At 51.7% G+C, this 14,713-nt stretch overlaps 1 protein-coding gene across 1 annotated transcript in view; it reads right to left on the bottom strand.

Annotated features, from left to right (window-relative positions):
* RAB4B (RAB4B, member RAS oncogene family) overlaps nucleotides 1-14,438 on the bottom strand; it is a 32,286-nt gene extending 17,848 nt beyond the window's left edge. The window contains exons 1-2 of the mRNA XM_083159698.1: nucleotides 14,281-14,438; nucleotides 3,947-4,027 (exon numbers count right to left, since the gene is read on the bottom strand). Of these exons, the coding sequence (XP_083015824.1) occupies nucleotides 3,947-4,027; nucleotides 14,281-14,296 (97 nt within the window). The 5' untranslated portion in view covers nucleotides 14,297-14,438. The remainder of the gene's footprint in view (nucleotides 1-3,946; nucleotides 4,028-14,280) is intronic.
* Nucleotides 14,439-14,713: the final 275 nt, after the last annotated feature.

Consider the following 14,713-nt stretch of genomic DNA (forward strand, 5'->3'; position numbering starts at 1 on the left):
AGCGTAACATTTTATGCACAGTCGCTCACCATTGAATCCCTGCGCGGACACGCGGGGGAACGTACAAATCAGAATAAGTTCCTATATGTAGGAGGACGCAACTGTAGATCAATACACACTGCTAGAGCAACAAAATAGATCCACTACAGCCAATGCCTGACCATATATTCAACCCACAATGGGCCTACATTGGAAGTCTTGGAGCATACTTCTCTACTCTACCGGAAGTTGCGGGAGACTCATTGTTTTTTAAATATTCCCCACCCGCCCTAAGAGTGGCCACCATCCCACCCACTTCCTAGTGAAGGACGCATAATTTTTTTGGGAAAAAACCCACTAGGAGTATAGAAGTAGTGGGTCCCCCACCTGTTAGTGACAGCAATTGCAGTTTTGCAAACCTTCGCAACACTACAGCTGTTGCTGAATTAGACCCATAAATCTTAACCGGCGACATCTCTCAGTTAAGGTTTTGGAGTACCCACTGTCAGAAGTTAGAACCGCTGGTTTAGATGACCCTACGGGCCATTTCACATGGTCCGGCCAGGCGGCGAAATTCCGCACAGCCAAGAAGCCGTGCCGCACTCTGGAGTTTAGAATGGTGGGGATAGCCACAGCCCGGCAGCCGTCCCTTCCAGTGGTGGGATCCAGCTGCAACCGGGCGGCCGGGCCATGGCCGTACCCGTGTGAATGGACACAATTGTGTCCATTATTAACTATGTTGTGCGTCACCGTGCGGGGTTTTGCCGCCCGGCAGGAGCCGGAGGGTGTGAAATAGCCCTAACAGTACTCCAAACACTTGACACCATCGAACCGGACTGGATGTCAGTGATCGCCGCACACATTGTTCTGCTGATAGTCTTAACCCTTTGAGTGCCCAGTGAATTTGTCAAACCAGGTGTGATAATTGGCAAGTAAACACTTTTATTCATCCTAATGACCTGTCATGTTCACCTTATATAGGACAGATAATCTTTTTTCACACAGCATTTTTCATTTGAATTTATATAACAAATGTGAGTGACGCTGGCATTCTTAGCGGATATTGTGAACATCTCCCACTGAGATTTTGGCACTCAAAGGGTTAATGTGTTATTGGGGTACTTGTTTCCTAGAACGGCGCCCAGATTTCCTACGTACGCTAACGTAGGCAAATCGCATGGGCCATTATAGCGGCATGCGATTTTTTTATGTCATTTTTTTAAATGCTGTGTACCCACTGTATCGCATCTCATTGCATTGCACCTCCCGCAAACTCGCATGCGATTTTCTAGGGTGTGCGATGCCATTATATTAAGTACACAATAATATGATTGTATAGGTCCTAAAAAGAGGTTTTACACCCCCCTACCCCCCCCCCACCCCCACCCACCCCCCCCCCCCCCCCCCCCACTATCCAGGCCACCCGTGGCGAGCACAGCGAGCCCCGTGAGGGGCGGCGGAACGGCATCCACTGACGTTTTCATTCCCCCCCTATCCACGTTGGCATGGAGTCGACTTTATATAGTGTGGCGAGCGCAGCGAGCCCCACGGATTACTTCACATATATTGCACGTGCGCTCGCCACGCTTCTGGCTATATAAAGTCAACTCCACGCCGACGTGGATAGTGGGGGAACGCGGAGGACGCGTTCTGCTGTGCTCGACGCGCTTCAGGGTGGCGTGGATAGTGGGGGGGTGCTTAAAAACACTTTTTAGGACCTATACAATCATATTATTGTATACCTAATGTAATGGCATCGCATACCCTATAAAATCGCATGCGATTTTGCGGGAGGTGCGATGCGATGCCCTGGGGCTTACAGAGCAGTGAATACTGTAAATTACATGAAAAAAATCGCATCGCACTAAAATGGGTCATGTGACACGATGCGATTTCCCTACGCAGAATAGCCCACTAAGCAAATAGCGTAGTGGGCGCCGTTCTAGGCGACAAGTACCGTTATTGGCATGAGTATTCAATGCAGTAATGTCACAGAAAATATGAGATATGATTTTGGTGGGCTGGGAAGGGACATGGGGGAAGACGTGGACCATTTTTATAGCTCTGCATTATTTATGTTACTTTGCTATGAACTCTCACATTTTGAGGGGAAGCAGATCTTCCCAGAGGTGACGTAGTCCTTGCCTCCTCATTCTATGCAGCAATGGATTTCATTCAGTGGTACTAAAGCTGGCGGACATGCCAGCGAATAATCAGCCGCTACTGTAAATGATTTATTAATGCAGGATTGCAGGGGAGAGCTGTCTCAGCAGTTACAGTATAAGATGTGCGGACGGATCAGAGCTTGGAGGGTTGTTAGGTGGGGTTGGAAGTAAGACAGCAGAACCATTAGGTGAAGGCCAGCACTTGTTTGCATTATTTAAATAAGAGCCAACAGGAAGGAGGGAGAGTCGCTCAGGGAAGGGGCCGTCCCACTTGTTTGCTGGGCTAACAGGAATATGAATTCTAGTGTAGCTCAATGGGGTATTATTTATTAACAGTGTCTTATATAGCGCATACATATTCCGCAGCGCTTTACAGAGGGATGGGGCATTAGTCTACCACTGAAGGTCCACATGGCTAAGGTCAACAGGCTAAGGCTGGTTGGAAGGTAGACATAAGCTCGGCAATGGAAAGGTTGACATAAGTTTTTCGCGTTTTTTTGTCCCAGATGTCAACACAGACACTATAAAAGTGCACCATGTCCCCTCGCTGCACTCGGCATACTGTTCTATTCTCGCTGCACACCCAAGTGGATGGTAGGACATGAAATACCGCCTGTCGGCACATGTCAACCTTCCCATTGTTGACCAAATATGTGTCGATCCTAAGCCATGTCGACCTAACGACAGCATCCCGCTCTACGGTTCAGCTCAGAGCCCCATTATTGTACAGAGACTGCAGGCACATACTAAGCTACAGCCCCTTTCACATCGCACAAGCTGGGTCCAGCACATGCACATTAAACCCGGGTCGCCCATTATACAGAGAGGCGACCCGGAATGAACCCTTCTCGTAGCCAGGGCCACATTTCCGTGTTGCTCGACCCAGGTTATAAGGTTTGGTGCTTTCACACCGCATCTTGTCGTTACGTCAACAACCCAGGTCTGACCCGGGATATTTTGGAGATATGTAAGGGGTAAATACCAGCTTCTTCAATAGCAACTAAATACAGGTACAGATCATTGCGTCGACAGGCAATAGATTGATACCAAAAAGTTGAAATGTAAATAGTCAACACTGGAAACCGGTCGAAAAGCGGATACAGAAAAGGTCAACATGAATTTTTCACTTTTTCTGGTGTTAATGTTGACACCGGAGCACTTGGATCCCTAATTAGTGTACCGCGCCACCCAGCATGCTTCAGGCCAGGTGCCTCACAATCTTGCCAATCTTCCTCGCATGAAAAACACATGGCGACCTTTTAATGTGTCAGCCATTGCCATGTGGCGTGTTTGCATGTCAATCTATCATCCCCATATATCACCATAATACTAATGAATGGGAAGAATAACTTTATGGCCAAAACATAGGGCCTAATTCAGATGCGAACAATGCGCAAGCGCACGGAGCCTCAGTGCTGGAAATAACACCATTTTCTCTTTATTTGCCGGCCATTAACAAGGTGATTGACAAGTGGCCGGCGTTTGGGGGTTGCACCCAGCCGTTTAATGGGTGTCACGGAAAAACACAGAGCGTGGATAGGTGTTTTCAGGGAGGGCCTCTGATCTGCCGTTTCATTGCAACCGAGAAGTAAGTCGAGGGCTACGCCCAGACCGCACACAGTGGTTGAACCAATCAATGGGGAGTTTGCTGCAAATGGATTTGCAGATTTTTGCCAGGCTGCGCAGGCGTGCAGTGGCTATCTGATGCAGGGACCTGCTTTTTAGAAGCCCTGCAAAGGGGTCTGAATCAGGCCCATAGTTCCTTGTTTTTATGTTGCACATGACCGGGAAGGAATACTTACATTTGCTCTCAATGAACTGGTGGAGCAGACAGGACTTCCCCGTCCCTGCACTGCCAATAACAAGGAACTTGAACAGAAAGTCTGAAACAACAAAGACATAACAATGACAAACAATTTACCTCTATTCAGCCTGAAGCAAAGCAGGACAGACGTCCGTGCCTCGTAGCTTTATTCTGTGTGTGTCACCCTGCAGTGGGAGGGACAGACCTCCGTGCCTCATAGCTCTACTCTGTGTGTATCACCCTGCAGTGGGAGGGACAGCCATCCATGCCTAGTAGCTCGATTCTGTGTTTGTCACCCTGCAGTGGGAGGGACAGACCTCTGTGCCTCATAGCTCTACTCTGTGTGTATCACCCTGCAGTGGGAGGGACAGACCTCCGTGCCTCATAGCTCTACTCTGTGTGTATCACCCTGCAGTGGGAGGGACAGACCTCTGTGCCTCATAGCTCTATTCTGTGTGTGTCACCCTGCAGTGGGAGGGACAGCCATCCGTGCCTCGTAGCTTTATTCTGTGTGTGTCACCCTGCAGTGGGAGGGACAGACCTCTGTGCCTCATAGCTCTATTCTGTGTGTGTCACCCTGCAGTGAGTGGACCAGGCTTTGGGTTTCATTTTGCTTCATGTCTCACAGCCAGCTTCTGTGGTCTGTGCATGTAGCCATGCAGTCGGCGGGGCCTGCTCGGTGAATCATAGCTCAATATGTACTAGTGAAGGTTTCCATGTTTAGGCTAAACCACCAATTCTAACACAGTGCACAGGCCTTGTGACTACAATTGGCCTGGCATGGCCTCAGTGATGCCCAGCAACTGACTGACGGCATACCGCTACAGGACAGAATTTTGATGCCTCCACCGTGTTTATGTGACAGATCAGTTTAACATTTTAGTACCCATGCTCGCAGGATGCCAACTATACAATAGGTGCGTAACATCACTACAGTCGGACATGCAGCCTTTACACAGCAAGGGTGACACACAGATAAAAGCTGTTCAACATTTCTATAAATGTGTCCCATGACAGAGGACCACTATTAAATGTCCAACAATACACCATACAGATCACATCTGCAAATCACCTACCATACTGTAAGAGGGACTCATCTGAAACGCTTGTATCATGCTCTTGCACAGGAAATATCTGCCCACAGAGAGTTACTCACAGAAACCACATGTAGGAGCACAGACATGTGGACACAGCAAATATTTTATCATACCACACTTCATCCCCCATCCCACAGGGTACTTTTCAGAGTGATGATGGTGCGGGTCCTTAATGTTATCATTACACAAACTCCATTCCAGTGAACCCACTATACCTAGTGTTCATTCTAGCACCCGCTATCTTTGAAAACCCATGCAGTTCCTCTTCCCTGCCTGGGGTGTCGCTGTCTGCTGTAGTGCTTCGGTACTTGTGTATTTTGGCGGCGCCCATCGCATCGCATACCATAACGTATACGATGGTATGCGATGCGACGCGATATCGTACGATAGTGCACGATGGCATACAATTTTGAAATTGTATGCATAGTTACATAGTTACATAGTAGGTAAGGCTGAAAAAAGACTTGCGTCCATCTAGTTCAACCTGGTATAGATATCCATTGCTGATTTGGTTGGTTCTGGTATTTTACAGACAAATTATATTTCTTATTTGTACCCATGGATGTTTTTCTCCAGTAAATGTTTGTCCAACTTTGCCTTGAACGCATTTAATGAGCCAGCCGTTACCACCTCTCTGGGAAGAGAGTTCCAGAGTTTGACTGTTCTGACCGTAAAGAAATTCTTTCTACTAGCTGAATGAAATCTTTTTTCTTCTAATCTATACTCATGCCCTCGCGTCCTAGATTCCTTTCTAGTAGAAAATAGGGTGTGTGACAGTTCCTTATATTGGCCCTTGATATACTTGTACATGTTGAGCATGTCCCCCCTTAAACGTCTCTTTTCTAATGTAAATAGTCCCAAATTGCTTAATCTCTCCCCGTAGCTTAAATTCTCCATTCCCCTAATAAGCTTTGTTGCTCGCCTTTGGACTTTTTCTAATTCTATGATGTCCTTTTTATAGTGTGGGGCCCAGAACTGTACTCCGTACTCTAGGTGAGGTCTTACCAATGCTTTATATAGTGGCATAATTACCCTTGAGTCCCTAGTTTCCATTCCCCTCTTAATACATGCCAGAATTTTGTTGGCCTTTTTTGTAGCTACATTACAATGGGCACTACATCCTAGATTGCTGTCTATTTGGACTCCTAGATCCTTTTCAAGTATGGAATTACCCAGTTCCTCTCCGCTAAGGTTGTAACTTGCACACTGGTTGTGTCTCCCAAGGTGCATAACCTTACATTTATCTACATTGAACCTCATCTTCCATTTTTTTGCCCACTCATCTAGAATTGCAAGATCATTTTGAAGCATGGTGACATCTTCTGGTGATTTGATGACTTTGCTAAGTTTTGTATCGTCCGCAAAGATGTATACATTGCTGAGTAACCCTATCCCAATATCGTTAATAAAAATGTTAAACAAAATGGGCCCCAAAACCGAACCCTGGGGCACTCCACTTAGTACCGGTATCATATCTGATACGGCACCATTCACAACCACTCTTTGTTCTCTATTACATAGCCAATTCCCTACCCATCTACAGATATTTTCACCCAATCCTAGGTTCTCCATTTTATTAATCAATCTCTTGTGTGGGACAGTATCAAATGCTTTAGCAAAATCTAGGAAAATCACATCTACAGCATTTCCATTATCGAGGTTTTTGCTAACCTCTTCATAGAACCCTAGTAGATTAGTTTGGCATGAACAGTAGATTAGTTTGGCATGAACAGTAGATTAGTTTGGCATGTACATGGCATACAATGCCATACGATGCGATGCGATTAAACATTGTATAAGCACCCAATTGGGTGCTTACAATGTCAAATGCACCCCCACGCCACCCCCCCATTATAAACGTGAACCCGAAGCGTGGCGAGCGCAGCGACCCCGCGAGGGGCGGCGTTCCGCGTCCTACGACCTTTTCATACCCCCACTATCCACGTTGGCGTGGAGTTGAGAATAGAATAGTGTGGCAAGCGCAGCGAGCCACTGAGCCCGAAGCGTGGCAAGCGCAGCGCGCCCCGCGAGGGGCCGCGGATACCTGTGAAGCCCGCGAAGGGACGCGTTTACCTGTGAAGGTATCCGCGTCCCCGCGCGGGGCTCGCTGCGCTCGCCACACTATTCTATTCTCAACTCCACGCCGACGTGGATAGTGGGGGTATGAAAAGGTCGTAGGACGCGTACCGCTGCGCTCGCCACGCTTCGGGTTCACGTTTATAGTGGGCGGGTGGCGTGGGGGTGCATTTAACATTGTAAGCACCCATTTGGGTGCTCAAAAGCACCCTTTAGGGTGCTTATACGATTTTTGGTCGTATAGGGGGTCAAAATCGCATCGCATCGTATGCCATCGGGTGCATGGCATGCGATGCGATCTGTTCGTCGTACGACGGACATCGGGGGCGCCGCCAAAATACACAAGTACCGTGCTTCTAGCACAGTGTGGTCTATATATCAGCACTGATATGCATCCCCGAGACATCATCACCTTTCGCCCCACAACTTCCATCACAGAGATGCCATCACTTGTCACCCCACAGCCTCCATCCCTGAGCCATCATCATCACCTGTCACCCCACAGCCTCCATCATCACCTGTCACCCCACAGCCTCCATCCCTGAGACATCATCATCACCTCTCACCCCACAGCCTCCATCATCACCTGTCACCCCACAGCCTCCATCCCTAAAACATCATCATCATCACCTGTCACCCCACAGCCTCCATCATCACCTGTCACCCACAGCCTCCATCCCTGAGATATCATCACCTGTCCCCCACAGCCTCCATCCCTGAGACATCATCATCATCACCTGTCACCCACAGCCTCCATCCCTGAGACACCATCATCACCTGTCACCCCACAGCCTCCATCATCACCTGTCACCCACAGCCTCCATCCCTGAGATATCATCACCTGTCCCCCACAGCCTCCATCCCTGAGACATCATCATCACCTGTCACCCCACAGCCTCCATCATCACCTGTCACCCACAGCCTCCATCCCTGAGATATCATCACCTGTCCCCCACAGCCTCCATCCCTGAGACATCATCATCATCACCTGTCACCCACAGCCTCCATCCCTGAGACACCATCATCACCTGTCCCCCCACAGCCTCCATCCCCAAGACACCATCATCACCTGTCCCCCCACAGCCTCCATCCCCGAGACACCAGCATCACTTGTCACCCCACAGCCTCCATCCCCGAGACATCGTCACCCCACAGCCTCCATCCCCGAGACATCGTCACCCCACAGCCTCCATCCCCGAGACATCGTCACCCCACAGCCTCCATCCCCGAGACATCGTCACCCCACAGCCTCCATCCCCGAGACATCGTCACCCCACAGCCTCCATCCCCGAGACATCGTCACCCCACAGCCTCCATCCCCGAGACATCGTCACACCACAGCCTCCATCCCCGAGACATCGTCACCCCACAGCCTCCATCCCCGAGACATCGTCACCCCACAGCCTCCATCCCCGAGACATCATCACCTGTCACCCCACAGCCTCCATCCCCGAGACACCATCATCACCTGTCACCCCACAGCCTCCATCCCCGAGACATCATCACCTGTCACCCCACAGCCTCCATCCCCGAGACACCATCATCACCTGTCACCCCACAGCCTCCATCCCCGAGACATTGTCACCCCACAGCCTCCATCCCCGAGACATCATCACCTGTCACCCCACAGCCTTTATCCCTGAGACACCATCATCACCTGTCACCCCACAGCCTCCATCCCCGAGACATCGTCACCCCACAGCCTCCATCCCTGAGACATCGTCACCCCACAGCCTCCATCCCCGAGACATCGTCACCCCACAGCCTCCATCCCCGAGACATCATCACCCCACAGCCTCCATCCCCGAGACATCGTCACCCCACAGCCTCCATCCCCGAGACATCATCACCTGTCACCCCACAGCCTTTATCCCTGAGACACCATCATCACCTGTCACCACCTGTCACCCAACAGCCTCCATCCCTGAGACATCATCACCTGTCACCCCACAGCCTCCATCCCTGAGACAGCATCACCTGTCACCCCACAGCCTTCATCCCATAGACACCATCATCACCTGTCACCCCACAGCCTCCATCCCCGAGACATTGTCACCCCACAGCCTCCATCCCCGAGACATCATCACCTGTCACCCCACAGCCTTTATCCCTGAGACACCATCATCACCTGTCACCCCACAGCCTTTATCCCTGAGACACCATCATCACCTGTCACCCCACAGCCTCCATCCCCGAGACACCATCATCAGCTGTCACCCCACAGCCTCCATCCCCGAGACATCGTCACCCCACAGCCTCCATCCCCGAGACATCATCGCCTGTCACCCCACAGCCTTTATCCCTGAGACACCATCATCACCTGTCACCCCACAGCCTCCATCCCCGAGACACCATCATCACCTGTCACCCCACAGCCTCCATCCCCGAGACACCATCATCACCTGTCACCCCACAGCCTCCATCCCAGAGACATCGTCACCCCACAGCCTCCATCCCCGAGACACCATCATCACCTGTCACCCCACAGCCTTTATCCCTGAGACGCCATCATCACCTGTCACCCCACAGCCTCCATCCCCGAGACACCATCATCACTTGTCACCCCACAGCCTCCATCCCCGAGACATCGTCACCCCACAGCCTCCATCCCCGAGACATCATCACCTGTCACCCCACAGTGACAGGTCACTGTCCCAAATTGCTTAATCTCTCCCCGTAGCTTAAATTCTCCATTCCCCTAATAAGCTTTGTTGCTCGCCTTTGGACTTTTTCTAATTCTATGATGTCCTTTTTATAGTGTGGGGCCCAGAACTGTACTCCGTACTCTAGGTGAGGTCTTACCAATGCTTTATATAGTGGCATAATTACCCTTGAGTCCCTAGTTTCCATTCCCCTCTTAATACATGCCAGAATTTTGTTGGCCTTTTTTGTAGCTACATTACAATGGGCACTACATCCTAGATTGCTGTCTATTTGGACTCCTAGATCCTTTTCAAGTATGGAATTACCCAGTTCCTCTCCGCTAAGGTTGTAACTTGCACACTGGTTGTGTCTCCCAAGGTGCATAACCTTACATTTATCTACATTGAACCTCATCTTCCATTTTTTTGCCCACTCATCTAGAATTGCAAGATCATTTTGAAGCATGGTGACATCTTCTGGTGATTTGATGACTTTGCTAAGTTTTGTATCGTCCGCAAAGATGGATACATTGCTGAGTAACCCTATCCCAATATCGTTAATAAAAATGTTAAACAAAATGGGCCCCAAAACCGAACCCTGGGGCACTCCACTTAGTACCGGTATCATATCTGATACGGCACCATTCGCAACCACTCTTTGTTCTCTATTACATAGCCAATTCCCTACCCATCTACAGATATTTTCACCCAATCCTAGGTTCTCCATTTTATTAATCAATCTCTTGTGTGGGACAGTATCAAATGCTTTAGCAAAATCTAGGAAAATCACATCTACAGCATTTCCATTATCGAGGTTTTTGCTAACCTCTTCATAGAACCCTAGTAGATTAGTTTGGCATGAACAGTAGATTAGTTTGGCATGAACAGTAGATTAGTTTGGCATGTACATGGCATACAATGCCATACGATGCGATGCGATTAAACATTGTATAAGCACCCTAATGAGTGCTTATACAATGTTAAGCACCCAATTGGGTGCTTACAATGTCAAATGCACCCCCACGCCACCCCCCATTATAAACGTGAACCCGAAGCGTGGCGAGCGCAGCGAGCCCGCGAGGGGCGGCGTTCCGCGTCCTACGACCTTTTCATACCCCCACTATCCACGTTGGCGTGGAGTTGAGAATAGAATAGTGTGGCGAGCGCAGCGAGCCACTGAGCCCGAAGCGTGGCAAGCGCAGCGCGCCCCGCGAGGGGCCGCGGATACCTGTGAAGCCCGCGAAGGGACGCGTTTACCTGTGAAGGTATCCGCGTCCCCGCGCGGGGCTCGCTGCGCTCGCCACACTATTCTATTCTCAACTCCACGCCGACGTGGATAGTGGGGGTATGAAAAGGTCGTAGGACGCGTACCGCTGCGCTCGCCATGCTTCCGGTTCACGTTTATAGTGGGCGGGTGGCGTGGGGGTGCATTTAACATTGTAAGCACCCATTTGGGTGCTCAAAAGCACCCTTTAGGGTGCTTATACGATTTTTGGTCGTATAGGGGGTCAAAATCGCATCGCATCGTATGCCATCGGGTGCATGGCATGCGATGCGATCTGTTCGTCGTACGACGGACATCGGGGGCGCCGCCAAAATACACAAGTACCGTGCTTCTAGCACAGTGTTGTCTATATATCAGCACTGATATGCATCCCCGAGACATCATCACCTTTCGCCCCACAACTTCCATCACAGAGATGCCATCACTTGTCACCCCACAGCCTCCATCCCTGAGCCATCATCATCACCTGTCACCCCACAGCCTCCATCATCACCTGTCACCCCACAGCCTCCATCCCTGAGACATCATCATCACCTCTCACCCCACAGCCTCCATCATCACCTGTCACCCCACAGCCTCCATCCCTGAGACATCATCATCACCTGTCACCCCACAGCCTCCATCATCACCTGTCACCCACAGCCTCCATCCCTGAGATATCATCACCTGTCCCCCACAGCCTCCATCCCTGAGACATCATCATCATCACCTGTCACCCACAGCCTCCATCCCTGAGACACCATCATCACCTGTCCCCCCACAGCCTCCATCCCCAAGACACCATCATCACCTGTCCCCCCACAGCCTCCATCCCCGAGACACCATCATCACTTGTCACCCCACAGCCTCCATCCCCGAGACATCGTCACCCCACAGCCTCCATCCCCGAGACATCGTCACCCCACAGCCTCCATCCCCGAGACATCGTCACCCCACAGCCTCCATCCCCGAGACATCGTCACCCCACAGCCTCCATCCCCGAGACATCGTCACCCCACAGCCTCCATCCCCGAGACATCGTCACCCCACAGCCTCCATCCCCGAGACATCATCACCTGTCACCCCACAGCCTCCATCCCCGAGACACCATCATCACCTGTCACCCCACAGCCTCCATCCCCGAGACATCATCACCTGTCACCCCACAGCCTCCATCCCCGAGACACCATCATCACCTGTCACCCCACAGCCTCCATCCCCGAGACATTGTCACCCCACAGCCTCCATCCCCGAGACATCATCACCTGTCACCCCACAGCCTTTATCCCTGAGACACCATCATCACCTGTCACCCCACAGCCTCCATCCCCGAGACATCGTCACCCCACAGCCTCCATCCCTGAGACATCGTCACCCCACAGCCTCCATCCCCGAGACATCGTCACCCCACAGCCTCCATCCCCGAGACATCGTCACCCCACAGCCTCCATCCCCGAGACATCGTCACCCCACAGCCTCCATCCCCGAGACATCATCACCTGTCACCCCACAGCCTTTATCCCTGAGACACCATCATCACCTGTCACCACCTGTCACCCAACAGCCTCCATCCCTGAGACATCATCACCTGTCACCCCACAGCCTCCATCCCTGAGACATCATCACCTGTCACCCCACAGCCTCCATCCCTGAGACAGCATCACCTGTCACCCCACAGCCTTCATCTCATAGACACCATCATCACCTGTCACCCCACAGCCTCCATCCCCGAGACATTGTCACCCCACAGCCTCCATCCCCGAGACATCATCACCTGTCACCCCACAGCCTTTATCCCTGAGACACCATCATCACCTGTCACCCCACAGCCTTTATCCCTGAGACACCATCATCACCTGTCACCCCACAGCCTCCATCCCCGAGACACCATCATCAGCTGTCACCCCACAGCCTCCATCCCCGAGACATCGTCACCCCACAGCCTCCATCCCCGAGACATCGTCACCCCACAGCCTCCATCCCCGAGACATCATCGCCTGTCACCCCACAGCCTTTATCCCTGAGACACCATCATCACCTGTCACCCCACAGCCTCCATCCCCGAGACACCATCATCACCTGTCACCCCACAGCCTCCATCCCAGAGACATCGTCACCCCACAGCCTCCATCCCCGAGACACCATCATCACCTGTCACCCCACAGCCTTTATCCCTGAGACGCCATCATCACCTGTCACCCCACAGCCTCCATCCCCGAGACACCATCATCACTTGTCACCCCACAGCCTCCATCCCCGAGACATCGTCACCCCACAGCCTCCATCCCCGAGACATCATCACCTGTCACCCCACAGCCTTTATCCCTGAGACACCATCATCACCTGTCACCCCACAGCCTCCATCCCCGAGACATCGTCACCCCACAGCCTCCATCCCCGAGACATCGTCACCCCACAGCCTCCATCCCCGAGACATCGTCACCCCACAGCCTCCATCCCCGAGACATCATCACCCCACAGCCTCCATCCCCGAGACATCGTCACCCCACAGCCTCCATCCCCGAGACATCATCACCTGTCACCCCACAGCCTTTATCCCTGAGACACCATCATCACCTGTCACCCAACAGCCTCCATCCCTGAGACAGCATCACCTGTCACCCCACAGCCTTCATCCCATAGACACCATCATCACCTGTCACCCCACAGCCTCCATCCCTGAGACATTACCACCTGTCACCCCCACAGCCTCCATCCCCAAAACATCATCACCTGTCACCCCACAGCCTCCATCCCTGAGACAGCATCACCTGTCACCCCACAGCCTTCATCCCATAGACACCATCATCACCTGTCACCCCACAGCCTCCATCCCTGAGACATTACCACCTGTCACCCCCACAGCCTCCATCCCCGAAACATCATCACCTGTCACCCTACAGCCTCCATCCTCGAGACACCATCATCACCTGTCACCCCACAGCCTCCATCCTCGAGACACCATCATCACCTGTCACCCCACAGCCTCCATCCTCGAGACACCATCATCGCCTGTCACCCCACAGCCTCCATCCCCGAGACACCATCACCATCATCACCTGTCACCCCACAGCCTCCATCCCCGAGACACCATCATCACCTGTCACCCCACAGCCTCCATCCCCGAGACACCATCACCATCATCACCTGTCACCCCACAGCCTCCATCCCCGAGACACCATCATCACCTGTCACCCCACAGCTTCTATCAGTAAGGCCAGTCTAATTAGCCCACTCGATGTGACAAACTCACCGTATGTCTCAGACATGATTTCCTGTGGGTTCGGCTGTCCAGGGCCCTCTCCTCCTCCTCCGGCCCCGGTCTATTTTCTATCTTCCTCTATCTTTCCTTGGTGCTTCAAGATGGACGTTACGGCTTCATTTGCAGTTCCTGCCCAGACTACGTGCATTACGTGGTGACGCCATGCCTGGAAACTGAGAGGAGATCAAAGATGTCTGTTCTGTCTTCGCTGACAGTTCCTGCCCGCATTACGTCCCCTGCGTGCCAGTAAAAGGGGCACTCAGCACAGTAAAGATGGCCGCTCTGGCTTCAGTGTAACCTCTCTGCCTGTGTTCTGTTATGTCTGGTGAAGCATGACTCTGAGTGACTAGACATGGCCAAATCGGGTCACTAAAAAGAGCTGGTATTAAAGTGATCAATGCGTGGAAATATCCGGATCTTTTAG

This window comes from Crinia signifera, chromosome 9 (assembly GCF_055691185.1).
Source record: "Crinia signifera chromosome 9, ASM5569118v1, whole genome shotgun sequence".
In the NCBI taxonomy this organism is placed as follows: domain Eukaryota; kingdom Metazoa; phylum Chordata; class Amphibia; order Anura; family Myobatrachidae; genus Crinia; species Crinia signifera.